The sequence below is a fragment of the Larimichthys crocea genome, chromosome VI, assembly GCF_000972845.2.
Source record: "Larimichthys crocea isolate SSNF chromosome VI, L_crocea_2.0, whole genome shotgun sequence".
In the NCBI taxonomy this organism is placed as follows: Eukaryota; Metazoa; Chordata; class Actinopteri; family Sciaenidae; genus Larimichthys; species Larimichthys crocea.
In genome coordinates, this window is record NC_040016.1 from 13,812,711 (window position 1) to 13,830,577 (window position 17,867).

General features: G+C 39.2%; 1 protein-coding gene across 14 annotated transcripts in view; it reads right to left on the reverse strand.

Moving 5' to 3' along the window:
* atp2b2 (ATPase plasma membrane Ca2+ transporting 2) overlaps positions 1 to 17,867 on the reverse strand; it is a 110,915-nt gene that overhangs the window by 16,475 nt on the left and 76,573 nt on the right. For all 14 annotated transcript variants that reach the window (XM_027279672.1, XM_019277312.2, XM_010744545.3 and 11 more), the window contains 3 exons: positions 17,302 to 17,544; positions 8,476 to 8,717; positions 7,601 to 7,835 (listed from right to left, as the gene is read on the reverse strand). In XM_027279672.1, coding sequence (XP_027135473.1) covers positions 7,601 to 7,835; positions 8,476 to 8,717; positions 17,302 to 17,544 — 720 coding nt within the window. The remainder of the gene's footprint in view (positions 1 to 7,600; positions 7,836 to 8,475; positions 8,718 to 17,301; positions 17,545 to 17,867) is intronic.

A 17,867-nucleotide genomic window follows, 5' to 3' on the forward strand; every position in this document is an offset into this window, starting at 1 on the left:
GGTGTGACTTCCTACTGAAAATGGATTACGTGACAAAGACAGACAAAGACAAAACATCAAATGTATTCTTGTTGGTGTTAATTGCTAGTTAAGTAACCAAACAAAAACTTAAGTAATTAAGAGTAAACTTGTTTAAATCAACATTTCAAATATCCATATGTTCTTTTTTCCAGACAGAATCAATCCAGCAAAATCTCTCTGTGAAATGAAACAACAAATCACAACATGGGGATTGAGCTAGTGCCCTTCTTGTGTCCTCACCTGAGTCTGAATGCGGTTGAGTCCTCTGAACCAAAGGATCTGACCTCTCCTCAGCTCCCTCTCTGCGTGGTCGATCTCCTCATTTTCTTCATTCACGTCCTCCTCTGGTAACTCATCTTTCTGGGTTAACTGGCCTGCCCTCCGCAGGAAGCGCAACCTGCTATTGGGTATGGTGGCTATGACCTAACCCATAGAGAAGATGACAAGCTTACAGCACAGAAGGGATACTCAGAGTAAAACATGGTAAACTACAATAAAAGCAAGAAAACAATCACAGCGTGAAAACAGAAAGACAGAGAAACAGATGAGTTTGCATGTTACCTGTCCCCAGACAAGCTCTCCCAGCCCGAGGAAAACGCACCACATCCACTTTTCCACATCCAGAGGTTGACAGCTGAATGGCTTCCCTCCAAACTGCACAATCACAATCTGCACAGAGCAAAGCACAAACCATGAAAATATTTAATGATCATGTTATATCTTATGTATAATAACAACCAACCAAAAATAAATCATTGATAAAATAATTTTTTTTGGATCTGCTTACCTGCACAGCAAAGGTGCCAAAAACAATAGAGCAGAAGATGGGGTTCCTGAAGATGCCCTCAAAGACGTTCCTCTCTCCATGAATCTTGCGGGCATTTATCTCGTTAAAAAGCTGCATCATGACGAAGGTGTTGAAGATGATGGTGTAGTGCTCAGATGGAGGAGCGTGAAGAGGAGCATTACGGCCGCTGTCAATGTCAAAGATCTGTTCACCTGCAGGGGAGAAAAATAGATAATTAATATGATTATCTTTGCTACAGAACCCCTGGTGTACCGCAGAACAAACTCGAAGTCCGTACCAACAAAGAGCAGTGTGAAGATGATGATGAGCTGATAGACTCATGTCCAAGGATGTTCTTGTCAAGTGGGAAATGAGAGGCTTGTTGCGACCGTATGGCCTCCTCCTCAGCAGAGACTCGTGGGAGGTTCTTGTCGCCAAGGCCAGAGATGCAAAGTATCCATGATCAGGTTCACCCACAACATCTGCACAGCCTTCAGGGGAGAATCCTGGGGAAATGCATTATTTTAGTTATTGAAACTGAAACGCCTATATTTCACCTATATCACCTATATTATATTTAAGTTTAGAGAGAGATATTCATTATCTCCCACCACTCCTACATGCACTGCAATCACGTGCCCACGACCACACTGCTGACCTGTGTGATCAGGCACCAGTAAAGCCATATGAGGCCACAACATTGACAGTAAGCTGGAACTGAAGAAACTGGAGAGCTGTCATAGACGTTGCGGCCCCACATCACTGCCTTGACGATGCTGCTGAAGTTATCATCAGCAGAATGATATCTGACGCCTCCTTGGCCACATCTGTACCAGCAATACCCTGGAGTAGTGCAGAAAAGGTGCAGTCAGAAAGAAAGTAAGGAGGCTCATACACAACTATGGTGATTCTAAATTTGCTGAACATCTACTGCATCCAAGCAACCAAGCAAAAAAATGAAAGAAGATGATGGCTAATGACGATGCACACTGATTAAGAGTTTAGTGTGTGTTGGCGTTTGATAACTGGAGGGTCTTTACAGGTGAGCAGGACACCCTTTCGAATTCTGGTAATGTTGTTTGAGTTACGAAACGAGAAGCAGGAAGCAGCACTTATGAATATATTTAAATAATCTTGTCCTTGATAGTGGTGAAAAATATATATACATGTGAGGAAGTCTTTGTGATCTGGTCCATCAATTAACCCATGTAGGAGAGTTTCAATAGATGAAATGTCAGCCTGAGTGATGTCCTCTCAACGAGTACACGCAAACAAAAAAATTGAGTGTTAGTGTGAGAAGTGTGAGAATATATTTTAATCTTCATATCTAAAAGGCATTTTTTTCTTAAATGTTTGAAACTTAATTTTTATGTACACATTACAACCAGTCTTTGCTGCATATCACCACGTGTAGATAAGTGGAATATGTGTGCAGGATGTGTATTGTGTCAACTGCATTCACAACAAGAACAGTGAGCCATTAATCAAAAAACTGCTCCATAGCACTACTAGAGGTCAAAAATCCACGCCTTACCTTAACAACAAGCTACAACTACAAAGGACAAGCCTCAGTCAAACCTTAGTTATTTGTAAGTTGCGATGGATTTAATTAATAGTGTTTATATACTATAGCTTGTTGGTCATGACCAAAGGCTGGGAATCACTCCCTTACGTTGTTGGAGCTCTGGATGACCTAAATAACAAAAATATAAAGCTTGCAAGTCAAACAGAATCAGTAATGTTTTTCAGTAGTCTGAAAATAAAAAATACACTGCAGAGAACTTGTGCGAGTACAGATATCCACGAGGGGAGCTCCTCATCTACACAGCCAGAGGCAGTGAGCCTGAAAAGAAACACTAAATATGCAGAGGTGAAGAAGATATCTGCAGACGTTAACTGAGATCAGTCTCAAAAGAAAGCAAGCAAGGAAAAAAAATAAAATCGTGTTTTCTCACCATGCGAGCGACATCAGCTTTCTTCAGTGCAGGTCCATCATTGGTGCCATCTCCGTCACGGCCACCACCTGCCTCTGGTCTACCATAGTACTGTCAATAATACCTGTCAAACACACACAGACATATAAATAAAGCAGCACATGCAGTAGTGCACATACATTGAAGTGAGGAAAGTGATTTTGTGTATGCACAATAACCCTGATCAGAATAATTGATCAGGTTATTTACTGGCTTTGCAAACTCTGACAATTATATGCTTGGTAAAAATGTGTGTGTTTGGTGTGATGAGTGATTTTTGTTTGATCAGCAGCAATGAATATGAAATATTGTTCACCTTTGACAAGTGTGTGTTTGTCGGTTGGAGAAGATCTGGCCAGAACTCGGAGTTTAGGCCAGACTTTGTCAATACGCTCCTGTTCCACCTGGACACACACACACCGGAAATAAAAGGACATGTGGTTGATTAGGTTTTTGTGCCATTCTTTCTCATCAAGCTCATCCTCTCTCACGTGTGGTTCACTCGACAATATTACTGTACCTCTCCTTTCTCATTGCGGACCTCTGTTGAACTCTTTTCCATCGATGCAAAGGAAATCCTCTCCGGGGTGGATGATACCACACTTAATGGCTATGGCCCTGGCTGTGTTTATGTGTCCCCCGTTACCATGCGCACTGATGCCGGCACGCTGGCACTTCTGGATAGCATGGGCACCTAAAGATGATACAAAACACCCATCACATCTGGTCCAACATTAGCATTCATTATAGCCGTGGTTCTGCCCTCTGGTGAATATCAAATTCTTTTTTTAACATGGCTAAATGCTCCACTACTTTCACCAGCTCGCTGGCTAAACTTTGTTAGTCTGCCATTTGGTGCTGAGTAATTTTAGGTGGAAAAAAGCTGCCTGCTGCAGCCAAAGCAACACTGCGGTAAGAGTGATGAGACTGAAGCAAAACAGCAAAGTTGTGGCTGGAAGACCAAAACAACAAGGTGAAAAACGTTATAAAGTTCTGTAGAGCTGAGAATAACTGAGAGGAGAGCGGGGTAAAATATAAATATATCTCAGCTTTAAGAACAACCAGTAGAAGAAATACTGCCATGAAGACAGAACACACACATGTAAGTACACATATAAAATGTAAATCTGAGCTCTTTCCCTCTAGATAGTAGTCGAGTAGAACACCTGATAGAGGGGGTGCTTGTATGGAAATGTATCTGTGGTGAAACCAGTTAGCAAAAGCAGAGCATTAATTCAAAAACACATCTTCTTCCTGACAAAGTTCAGTGTGGGCGATCACTGCTCTGCAAACCCACACATAAACAAACGTGTGCACACATACAGTAATAGCAACTCACATCCATTTGCACATACACACAGGCCTTGGACACATACAAACAAAGGCAGGAATATGCACACTTTCTACTTCACACTAACAGGCACTTTAGCATTTGCACAACACATGGAAGCAGCTTGTACCGACGAACACATACAAAGTAAACATAGGATGGAGAAGAGACTGAATCCACCACTGCAATGTGAAAACATATGGGACATTAAACTATCAAATCAAGCTGCTCAGGCGTGTAAAACGTGAAGGATTTACTCATTTAAAGTGAGCGGCTCATAAATCTATACAGTGGTGGAGGGTAGGTCTTAAATGAGATGGAGGATAAACAAACAGAAACATATGATTTCATTATACCTAATGAATTTCACATCTGAAACATCAGAATGTTTGTTATAGAGCAATATTTACCTAAAGTTTGCTGGCATTAGCCACCATTAGCTACTGATTATACCAGACCAAAGAAACAAAGAATCGCTGAGTGTATTGACTTAGGCAAAGGTTTGTTTCATTTCTTAGAAATCTGACTTTTCATTTGTGAAATAAATAAAAGTTTAGTTTAGTTTCTTCAAAAGTTACAAAGTCTGACTTTAAAGAGTAGATCTGCAGTTCATTTAAAAGTACTTTAATCAAATCAAATGAACACCAGTTTCATCAGATATATGGTACATGTGAAAAACAATGAGGCCAAATTAGCTTTGCATCTTATCACTTACACAAAATAAAACACTGAATAAAAAAACTGAATTTCTGGCTATGATTTTGCTTCAATTTCCCAATGAGGAGATGGTCAAGGAGGTGGTATATATTCTGCAAGTGGTGATAATATTATTCATAAAATGCACTTAGAAGCCTATAATCATCAGTAATAATACACAAGCTGAGTTGGTAATGTGTTAAAATAGTAAGCACTTACAGCCACAGTGCACAAGCTACATCAATTCACTAGTTAGATTTAAGTAATGTGATCTGACAAAATAAAGAAGCACTTGGAGTAAATATTGTGGCAAGTGGAGCAAGTTATTACATCCTACTCACACCAAGTCATTGTTCTCAAGATATCAAGTTCCCGTCTGCCTATCTGTCATCCCTGCTGTCTGTTTCACTCTCTTTTCCTTTGCATTCCCATTGCTCCAGTTGACTGGTCACCAGAAAGAGGCGGTGGAGAGAGGAGGAGAGGAAAAGAGTGGAGGCTTATTAAAAATACAATCTGGCTGAACAGGGGAAGAGGGTAGGAGGGGAGTAGGTGAGACTGAAAAACAAGCCTCTCGTGTCTCTAAAGTGGATCTGGTTACACTCTCATTTTCCTCTGGTTTCTCTCCTTACCCGTCTTCTTTCTCAGTGGTCCGTCATGCCTCTGTCATGAATCTGATTTTGAATCTGTTTATCTTTCTCTGTTTTTCCCTTTTGTCTTTCTTCTCCTATTTCTCTCTCCTCTCTTGTCTCTCTGGGGGCAATCCTACAGCGCATCCAGTTATTAAAAGAGCATCACATTCTGGGGGAAGAAATTGGAGACTAATAAACAAACCAAAAACATGTTTACCACTCTGTGTGACCTTTTGAGCAGAGCCGAAAGTCATCTCATTTCCAATATTAGCCAGTTTTTCTTAGAGACCTGGAAAGATGCTACTGGAGTGCAGCAGTTTCCAGAGCACTACTTTTCCACATGAGTTATTGAAAATATCAAATGTTAAGTGACTTCCTCAGTGGAAGAAAAGAGAAGTGCTGCAAACTGTCAGGCATTGCAGGGGACTATATTAACACCTCAAGTGTGAACATCACAAATGTTGCAGCATTTGCTGAAGCCTGCATGTTCAATGTGTTCCTGCATATTTATTTATTTTATTTTAGTTTGCTTAAATGTATAACCTTAAATAACACCAAACGAGTATCTCATTAGCTCATCTAGCTGTTCCTAAGATTGTTTGCTTATTCATTTTGAGCATTATAGTTTCTCTCCTCGCTTATTTTTTTTATCTAGGCCTGTTCAGCTGCTTACATAACTGAGCTTTAAACAGCAAGAGCAAGAAAGACAAAGTGAGAGAAAAAGGTGAAAGGCTACAACTTGAGAGAGGTGGAAAAAGAAAGAATTATGGGGAAAGGTTGAATGAGAGATGGTGTTAGAGAGTGAGGAAGGGGATGGAAAAAAAAAGATGAAAAGAGGAAGTTGAATAATGCAGTAGTCAGTTAGCTTCCTGCTTCTCTGTAACTGCACAGGAGCTGTCAAGTGAGGTCAATTTTCCTACTGTACATAGATACCTCTTTCAACCAGATTTTCCTTCTCCTGAATATATTGTTTCTTCAAATGAAGTTTCTAAAAAAAAGACTTGAAACCATGAAGAAATCATTTCTTGACATGTGAGTTATTTCAATTAATTGTCTGTTTTGCTTCGTAAGAGCTGAAAGAAGACCTCGAAGTAAACATGAGCAATAAGACAATAGGAGCAATGCTGAAGTAAATTTCACCATGCACAACATGTCTGCAATCACAGCAAGACATTAAATAAATGAGGGGACAAGTAGGCAAGCAATAAAAGTTTCAAAAGTATATGATTGTTCCTTTCAAAGTGATTCCTTACACTTTTTTCATCATTCAAAATGAAATTTAAAAGAGTTTCACCTTATAACAGTATAAATTTTAAATACTCAAATATTTTGTTTGTTATCTTATTTTATGTTGAATGTTAAATCATTATATGCAAACTGTACACACAGCTACAGTATAAAATATAAATATTCAAGTAAAGTAGCATCACCTAAGTCAAACAAATATGCTTTGTCAGAAGACCTTTTGTAAAGATTTGTTTTTGATTTAAACCGATCCACGACCTAATATCTACTACAGTACAGAATCTGTTTTCTGTAGAGTAGAGCCTAGAGCTGTGTCTCAGACAGAACATACAAATTTCAGGACCGGATATACTAAATCAATATATTAAAATATTATCTATAACATAAATAACATCTGCATATATCAGTGCATCTGTACGAAAATTGAGCCATCCACATTCAGCTCAGCTAAAGCTGACTGTCCCATTCTGAAGTCTACATTTCATGAATCAATAATCATCAGTGAAGCAATTGCTCATACACACACCCTAATGTCAAGTGTTTTAAATGACATATGATCTTTTTTTCTGTCAGTTCACTGTGCAGGCTGCTTACTCGGGCTGTTACAAGTGTATTGTCTTTGTTCACCCTTTGGGACTCAACAAGGACGTGATTTCATGAAAGCTGGTCTGATGTTACTAAAACCCATAGAACTCTTCATGTGTGTAAGTCTGGGGAAAATGTATATAATGTATGTATATGTATGTAAGTAGTATAGTAGAAGTGTTATAAAGACAGAAGAGATCCCAAAAATATGTAATGGCAAAAGTTATGATGATGACACACCAGCCACCAACAAGCTACTGCTACTGTAGCATACACATAAGCCCATTTGCCATCCACTCTCAGTATGATACCAAATAATCCCACTGTCTCCTACCTCTGGCCTGACAGGATCTTCAATACCAACAACACAGATGGCTGTGAGGTCGCTGAGGATGTTGTTCTCATCTTCCCAGTTGGGCTCAGGGGAACCAGCGAAGTCACGGTATGCCACACAGATGGTCCTCAGGCCATCACAAGCCATGGGCTCAATAACCTTCTTCACCATATCATCCTTGTCCCGTGGACGGAAAACCCTTGACTCACCCACCTCATTCAGGATATGGCTGCATCTGTAATTAATGGAGGACTAATGAGATGGGGCCACTGTCATCAGCAAAATGACCCAACAGGGAAAACCAATATACGGTAAAAATATGCTGGACTATGCCTCCATCTTATACAGTATGAACTGAACAAACAGAAAGCATTTTGGCCTAAATGATCATGATCATTGTTTCATTAGTGTTAGTGACTAACGTTACACATTTTGAGAAATAATTAGATGAGAATGAATCTTTACCGACAGCTAGCCTGTCTCTGTCCAAAAGTAACAAATTTCACCTACCAGCACTCCTTAAGACAACTACCCATTATATCTAGCTTGCCTAATCCATACAAAAATGACAATTCACCACTTTATGCTTAGTTAAGCTAATCGGCTGCTGGCAAGACTTCATTTTTCACAGACAGATATGAGGCCGGTGTTTGTCTTCTCATATTTCTCTCAGAGTTACAGCTGTGTGATCTTCTAGCGGAAACTCCACCCTCACTGCACACGCACATGGGTTATACCTTCAGTACATTATGCACTCAAAATGGATTTGCTATACGTTGGCAAAATATAAGCGCTTGATTATATTACTGTATGACAAGGTTATGTGCTGCAGTTATTATCAGAATGATCTCAATGAACAGCAACACCACACTCACTTTTTAAGGACGATCTCAGAGGCTCCCTTGCTGTACATGCGGAAGCTCCCATCAGACAATTTGACGACAGTGCTCATGGACTTCCTGACAGAGTTGAAGGTGTAAACTTTGTAGAGCTTCTCTTCTGGGAGCTGATTTCTTATTGACTGGTAATCCCGCTTCAGGTCCAGGACCAATCCCAGAAGGCCACATTCTGTCTTGTTGCCCACCTGTTTCGGCAGACCGCCTTCCTTATCTGCGGGCTAGAGAGAGGCAGAGGAAGAGATTTTTGGGTGTTCAGTTCCACTTTCAGACAAACATTTTCTGCTATACATATACAGTGGTATACAGTTTGTTGCTGTACCCCTCATTTTATATATTTTGATAGGATTTTATTCCATCATAGTTTTTCAAATGATCAACAAAGAAATTCTCAGCAGAGACTCTCAAGGCTTCAGTTGAACCCTTCTTAGGAACAAATAGTCTACATTGTTTGTTCTCTGATCTAGTCAGTCAATGAGATTCTCTTTTCTTCAGTGCAGTGTGACCAATGTAAGGCTTGAAATAGCTGCTAGTGATAATTAACCGGCTAGCAGGTGAAAGGGTTGCTCTGTGTGGGAGGATTGGAGATGAGATAGAAGGAATCATACATGAATGTTCTTATTTCAGGCATACGTCTCAACCCAGTGCAATCTGGTCATTTGTTAAATTTGGATATTTAATTGTACGTTTGGATCTGTGTTTTTCTCAGGTTCAGTGAACATGTCCATCTCTGTATCTGCACTTCTACATGACTATATAGATTGTGTAGAAATGCTACACATGGCATGTGACATGAATTTGTTTTTCATTACCAATAAACACAGATTATCCTCATGGTTAATTGCTTATTTGGTTTATAAAATATTAAATAAATCTCAGAGACCTAAGTGACATCCTCAAATTGGTTATGTCAAACTTTCAATCCAAAACCAAAAGATTTTTAATTCATTGTCATAGAAAACAAAGACAAGCAGCAAATCTCTTCAAGCATAAATGACAAATATTCTCTGGTTTCAATAAAAATAGAAGATTTGCTGCTTTTCTTTGTTTTCCATGACAATTAATTAAGAATCTTTTGATCAGTCATTTGTGCTTGAAAAACAATCACAAGTTGTTACTGATAAATTTGCTGATGATCAATTATGTGTGACTCAGAATAACAATGTCGCAAGGAAATGTTAAATGGTGTGTGATGTCTCCACCTCTCAAAGCTGGAGTGTTTATTATCAGCCAGCAGAGTAGAGCCTTTTGCTGTAGCATGAGGCTGTGCAGGTGCTACAGTATACAAGTGAAATGGCACACACACACATTTACTGTATGTGCAAGTGTGTGCATGTGGTCAGCTTGCGGAAGACTCAGCGTTGCCATAGTAACACTGGGCAAAGCATACTTGGAAGGAGAGACTTAGGAAGGGGGGGTGGGAGGCACTTGGGAATTCTTACTCTTTGGCTGTGATTCTCTTACAGGATTTTCACTCATCTCACTTCACACATGTCCTCAAGTCTTTCTGTGTTTCCCTTTTTCATATTTTCCCAGTCCTTATCTATTAGCAGAGCTTCACTCCATTTAGTCGCTCACTCTGAATTGTGAAATCACACAGAAATACAAACAATAAAGCATATGGCCTGACTATTCACATTTCTCTGATAATGCATTGTTTTCTTTTCACTGTTGCAAGCCACTGATTGAACAAATCTAATTATCATCAATATCCTACACACAAAAACACACACTAAACACTCTGGTGATAGTGATGGTCATAAATCCAGACACCTCTGAGAGTGTGCAATCATGTTCCCTGCCTCTTCACATAATCACACAATCTCAAGCTGATATTAATTTCATCGTTTGATAAAGAACATGGGGATAAAAGAAAAATGTCACTCCTCAGAACGTGTTTTCTAAATTAACTCTAAATTAATGAATAATTGTTTGCTTAGAAAATGTCAAGAAATAATGAAAAAGGCCAATTTTGGCTTCTCAAGGTGGAGCTCAAGGTTGTATCTTCTAATTCATTATTCTTTATTACAAAGATATTCAATTTAATATCACATATGCAAATAAAGGCAATGCGTCCTCACATTTGGGGAACCAATTTCCAGCTTTGACTTATTATTAAATCAACTAATGGTTTCAGCTCTAAAGTATAAAAGCACAATTTGGGCTGTTTAAAAAAACACACACACAAAAAAAAACGTGTTCTAAAACCGAACAATAAAAAGTGAATGTTCTATGCTGTAAGTTCATCAGAATTGTGATTACATTTGGTTCATTTGGATCCCTATAGCTGGCACTGTGCTTAAAGCTAGTCCAACTCAGGTCTTGCTATATACTGTAGTACCAATAGTACACTTGACACCTACACTCAGCTAAAGAACAGCTTGTCAGGTACACTCTTTCTCTAACACACACACACATGGCATGTCAAAAGCACACTGAACATAATGCTCCTGATCTGACACCAAGACACCTTCAGTCTGTGCTATTTGTCCTAAAATAGACTGACTGCAGGCTTGCTGTTCTGCATCTAAACAAGCCTCCAGCCAGGATTATATTTAAAAGGAAAGGCTGACATTTCAACATTTTTGAATTTTACTTTCTTCTTCTTGTTTTCTTCACTCAGCACTCAGTAGTTAATCACATTAATGGTCTGGTGGAAATGGTGCGCTCTCATTTTGAATCTAACAAACTGCTCTTGTCCACCTGGAATCACTCATTAGAAAACTAACGTGTTAATGTAGCTGTGTAAATGTGCCTTTTTTAAGGTGACTGACAAAGACTAAAAAAAAAAAAAATCCTCCAATTTACCTAATATTGTCATTTATTTAAAGCAGTAAATCATGTATTGCTTACTCTGCTACTGTACATGTGACATCTACCGCATATCTGTCTGTCCTGTAGGAAGAATCCCTCATCTGGTTTTCTTGCTAAAGGTTATTTGGGAGGAAGTTATAAACCAGCACTCTCAGGATAGAGGATTTTGCACTGTATACTGATTGTAAAGCCTTGTAAGGCAAATTTATTTTGGGTTATATCATTTGTATTAATTTGGTTGAGACTTCTGGTAGACTTCTGTGTCTTCTAGTTTTTTTGTTCTTGTTTTTTTTTCTTTAGTTCAGTGGAAATATGCCTGAACATCGCAAACTTGAGGTTTAATATGTCTGTCCGGTGGTATATATATTTGCTTTCAGATATATCACACTGTTTGCTTAAGCAGCTCGATAGTCTGAAACCACAATTTCTCAAGAAACAATGAATATTGATTAATTCAGACTTAGACATATTTTATATGTCCATTTAGCCATCACTGTTGTGAGACAGAGGTTCTAGCCGAGAGGGTTAGAGAGAAAGTCAGCTAAAATCTCATTAATCATTAAAACCCAATCAGACTGCTGGCCCATGTTCACCTAGTAATTGGACATATCTGGTTAATGTTCAGCTGTGTGTCTCACAGACACAGACAAGAGTATAAATACTTTATACCGAGTTTGTGGTAAATAACAGAATTAATGCCTTTTCCTAATGACCGATGATTACATCAGGAAGACACTGCCTGTCATTGGCTAATGAGGGGATGGAACAAATGGCCTCATCTGCACTGTCTGCTAAGTGTTTGGGAGAATAGGTTCCCAGCAACTGAAAAACACCAGAATAAACAACTAAATGCAAATTACCAAGTGGAGATTGTATAGGATGTATTATAGTTTCAAATTATTTTTATACAGTGCTACTAGATGCTTATCGGCGCAGTAGTCAGTTTACAAACATCAGACGCACAGAATTTACAATCTGCACAATCTGTAATGAGACTTTGAATTAGCGACTTGTGACAGAAATTCATTTGGCTAGTGGCAAAACTCCAGCCACTTTGTAGAGAAGCACAAAGACAGTTAGTTTCTGCAAGAACAAATCAAAGCAGGAGAAAGAGCAATGAATAAACAGAAAACAAACAAAAGGCAGACAGCAACGTCGCTGCCTTTTATTCTCAGAGATTCCGTAGAGGTCTAGCTTGACGTGAGTTTCTACGTTACTGACAGTTACTGGCATGCAACGCCCAACACTGGCACGACTGAGTTATGGTTGGCATGTCCTGGCCTGGACGTGGCGAAAGACCAGCTGCCCTCTCCCTGGTCCTTGGGTGCTCCCGCAGGCAAGGACATATGCCAGAGGGAGAGCTGGCAACTTTACTTCCTATTCCACCTGGGGCTCTCCTTAATCCATCCCTCCTGTTCTTTTCCTTTCTCTTCTATTTTCTTCTTCTTGTCTTCACACTAACCCCACCCTTTCACTCCTCAGCCACTCTCCTTCTGCCCCTGATTTTATACTTTCCTGTATCCTGTCTTTCCCATTTTCAAACCCTAATCCTCCTTCCTTGCTCTGGATCATTTTCTCTTCTATACATTTTTCCAGTCTCTTACAAGGCACCCCACCCCCCGTGCCTACGCCTTCCTACTCGGCCCCTCTATGCATGTAGGAGTGGATAATATTCTAGCTCTCCACATGACTGTATCAGCCAACTAGGCTAAGGCCTGGAGCCATGCTGGAGGGCAGTAATACAGTCTTCCAGTCCATGATGAGGACACTTGTCACGTGAGTGTGGTTCCTCTGTCCTCTCATTGTATAATTTTGCTCCTTGCTTTGCTTCCTTTTCCCTCTTTTCCGCTTCATATTTTACACTCTGTTTTCTTTCAAATGTTTCATCATGTCCTTTACTTGCCCATTTACAGCAACATTTGATTTTTCTTTAAAACAATCCGACAAGACATAAATCTTAAATTCAAATCAAACCCAAATCTCATTTCAAAACATTTACTATCAAGAGTGTGTAACTGTTTTTTTAGTGTTGTACTATAACAAATTTGACTGATATAATCCATGTAAACAATTGCTTTTACCTATGAATTAATACCAACATACATGTATAGAAATCTTCAGAAAATACAGTAACTACAATATTACTATTAGTGCTATAGTAAAATCTGTGCTTGTCTGTTGTGCTATTATTCTTTTGCACCATTGACTTTCTATGTAGCTCAGTGAACTTATCTCTCCATGGTGCTAATAACAAAACTACAGGAATTTGTTAAATCTATATAGATTTTAATTTTGTTGCTGCTCTTCTCACTATTTAAACTTCTCTGCATCTTAACTTTACTTTATCATCTTAACTACTTATTTAAGTACTTAACCTAAGTCTTATAGTAAATTCTGTCAGATATACAATACTCCACATATGAAATACTGCTTTACCCTGTGCATTGCCTTTGATGTGTGATTGGCAGGTTTATCAATTAGCTAGTTAGAGTTGAGAGAATCAGTCAATTCATCAGTGTTCGGCAATTAACAGCCAGGTCATGGCTTTGTGATTTCTGTTGCTATACATCATGTTTGACATATTTCCATACCAACCTCAGTCACATGGATTTATTATTCTGGGATTATTTACAGTATGTGTGGCATGTGTGTGTGTGTATTTGTATGTGTATTATCTACCTCTCTTGTCCCTGACCGGAATAATGACCTGAACAGGTGGTTGAAGCCACATGAGACTAAGCTCCCAGGACACTCACACAGCAATGCTAAACACACGCCACTGTGCTGCGAGAACATACACCTGTGATCTGAATACCTCCTACAGTGTGAGTATGCCTGCTATGACAGATGTGTGTATCTGTGTGCAGCTGTGCGTGCATCCCCATTCCAGTAGTTTCACGTTAGACACACAGTCTTTTTATAGACAACGTTGTCGTGTCACATACATAATGAAAACAGTAACAATGTGAAGTTAAAGAAAAAGAAAAGGATAAAAATAGGTAGAATTCAATGGGATGACTGTTTGCTACGAGGCTCTCACCACTGGAAATGACGCATGTTCCCTTGAAATTACATCGGTATACTGACGTCATCAAAGGCCATTCACAAATTGCTATGTAGCACGCTTGACCTATCCGCAAAATATATCCGAGGCGAACTGGTGTGTTAAGAATCTACTTGTGTGCTTATTTGTATGCATGTGTGCACCCATCCTTTTCAGAATATATGAATAAGTTGTTGCACATGGTTACAGTATCTATGAGCATGTGCATGTTTAGTATGAGTGTGTGTATGCTGAAAGTGAGCATGCAGTGATTGTGTAAATGTGTGTGAATATCTCCCTTGAGGATGAGGCTTCTCCAGTTTAGAGTCTGTATGTGTTGGCAGAAGAAGTAGAACTATACAACTGGCTGTATTATGAGGCCAAAGAAGCAGTATGAGGACTGATATGGGTATCAAAGCCTGCCTCTTTGCCTTTGTGCCTTTGTGTGGTGGCCATCAAAGACTTCCATAACCATCCTGGCATCCCACAGGATTGGCCTCTTATATAAGAACACACCAGCCAGCATACTGCAGGGCTGGAGTGGTGCTGAGGGAATGGGGGCGGCTGGGGGAGGAAGAGAGGGATGCACTAAATATTCTTCAGAAATTTCCCTTTTGCATTCTGAGTTTACATCATCCTTTAATTACATCTGTACATCTCTGTCTTGTTTTCCCTTTCCTTCACTCCAATTAGAGCTCACAGTAAATAGATACATCCATGCTGACATGTAATGTACTATCTACTGTTTATGTACTAGATTTTATGTTTTGCATCATATTTATTCATGTAACTGAGTTCTTATGAGCTGATGTATGCATATAAGGATGTATGTATATGCATGCGATGTAGTTCTGTACCTCAATGGTTTGCAAGCTGTAGTGCACTCATGCCATACGAAATTACTGTTGATATCAGTTCACCCTAACTTCTACTTTTGTGCATAAGGCAACCTCTTTTATGAATGGAGAGATTATAAAAGAGCAAACTCTAAGCTGCCTTACATAATTCTGTTGAGCTAAGCAGCTGTGGAGGTACAACAGTGTGATGTAATGCTGCTATGGATTTTTGTTAATGTAGCACAAAAAAAAACTGGAAACTGAGACAACTTCATAGTTCCATCAGCAAAACTAAATCACCATTTGAACTACGGGGCCATAGACAGATAGTTTGACATGTTTAGTAATGTAAAAGATTAATAGTAACGTGTTGCTAGTGCATCTTTCTCATCTTCAGTTGTTGCTTGTTTTTGCCAGGTAACAACCAAAAATTGACATTTGTAGACATGTCAGTTTATGCACAAATATATTCAAAGATATCTTAAGAGTTTAACTTCAAAGTTAACATTGTGTGTTTGGGTCTCAGAGTTGTGATTCCAATTTAAACAAATAATACATAATTTAGGTAAATTTAAATATAAAACGGCTCAGTTTGAATCTGTCAAGGCACTTAAACCTTTTCCCATCAAAGTTCAAATAAATGGGCTTCTGTTCAGCATACAATGCATACACAGTGTGTGATACTAAAACTGAACCACATGTCAAACATCTATAAATGCAGAAGAATTGTACTGAGTGACTGAAGTCATATCACCAATATTAAATGGGCAGAGATTGTTTGTTTGTTTCTTGGGGCTAAAAACAGGCTGTAGGTCCAGGTCAGATGCTGAGTCACTATTTGGTATTTAGTCAAAGAGTAAAAGAAAAAATCAAAGAACTCTATTTGTATAACCATCAAATAGAAACTGCAACAGGTATGACATCAGATTTAACCTGACTGAGACAATAAAACCGTTATATAAACAAGAATATTATTAGTGGAGACATGTACATGCTGAATGGCCTGCTTTAGAAAAGTAAATCCAAATGGGAGTGAGCAGTTAAATAAAATTTGTCATTGTTTTATATATTTTGGTGCCAACTGGTATAAAGCCTAGGAGACACAATGATGCTACCTGTATGCCAAAAGTAACTGTAATGCCTAAGTGTCTAATCGACTGTGTTTCATAGAAGAGTCAAAACGAGAGATATGTAGCTCTCCATCTTAAAACCCAGTGACCAATGCTCTGTTTTCACTGAGACAGCGATTGTGCCTTGAGGGGTAGGAAGTCAAATCTGTGGGATTCTTGTATCGCAGATGTCCCGCCTGCTCAGCTCATTCCCCATGCAAGTTCCATAAGGACATTTGTCAGTTGATCAGCCATCAATGAATAGACTCTACGGGGGTTTACAAGGATAGTGACACACAGACAGGCACAAATGGAGTGTGTGCGTCTGTGTACAGGTGCGTGTACATGGTCATGCCAGGAAAATTATTACTCAGGCATGTTGCTCCGACAGTCTGAAGACATCCTGATCTTGGCAAACTTTGCTTTTCAGAAATTTCTTGCCAAGTGCTTTATGTATTAGATCTGTGACCTGAAGGAATATCATTGGAAGCAGGTTTCAGATTCTGTGACAAGAAGGTGTCAACTGTCTATAAATCTATCTATATGTCCATTTCTTAGTGTAGGCAAGTCTACTTGGCTTGGAGAAAATCTCTCTTCCCTGCATTCACTGTAAACAAGACATCGTCTCAAGCACTTAGACAGATTGGATTCAATTACAGTCTGCTATGCTCTGAATATCAGATAAGACAAAATTACACAACCGTTGTAAAGGTGACAAGTTGAGTAAATGCCTGATGAATCTCAAGCAGCAGCCAAGGACACAGACTTCCTGCTTTGCCAAGAAGAAAGCACTGCAGAACTGTCTCACTGTTTCGGGGCTGCTCGCGTCATATGGTTTCATTGTCACACAGAGGGAGCTCTTAAATATTCAAATAAGGGTTCAGAGCACTTATAGTTCACAGAGTGTAAATTAACAGGTTTTCTGATACAGAAACATCTTGACATTTATGTTTAAACCTTAAAGAAAAGGCCTATCCTGTGACTACCATTACAGGTGGCTTACCAGTATCTTGGTGGTATAGGCGCTGTTGATGGAGATGGAGTTGGCCAATAAGTCCAGTGATTTGGGAGGCAGAGCACCAGGATCTGGGATTTCTTTGTAGTGCACATCTCCAACATAACACTGCACAGCCGTCATGCGGTTAGTGGTTAGCGTGCCTGTCTTGTCAGAGCAGATGGCTGTAGCATTGCCCATCGTTTCGCATGCATCCAAGTGACGCACCAGGTTGTTGTCTTTCATCATTTTCTGTTGGTAGGAAACAATGTGATCATCAGGATCTGTTGCAATGCCTACAAAATCTTTAAAATGCTTATACTATTAAATGATTGTCTGAATTAGCTTCTCAGATAAGATGCTTTCCATACTTGTCCTTCTTTAGAATTGGTTTCACTGTTTGCTGCTTTAAATTTTTTCAGGTTTTTAACACAATGTGACCATCATCCACACCCAATCCCAAAGTATGCATGCAAATCATCTTTTTCATTGTGTTGGATCAGAGGTCACAATTTCCCAGTATTAAAACCCATTTACATTGCATAAATATACAAACGACTAGATGCATACAATGT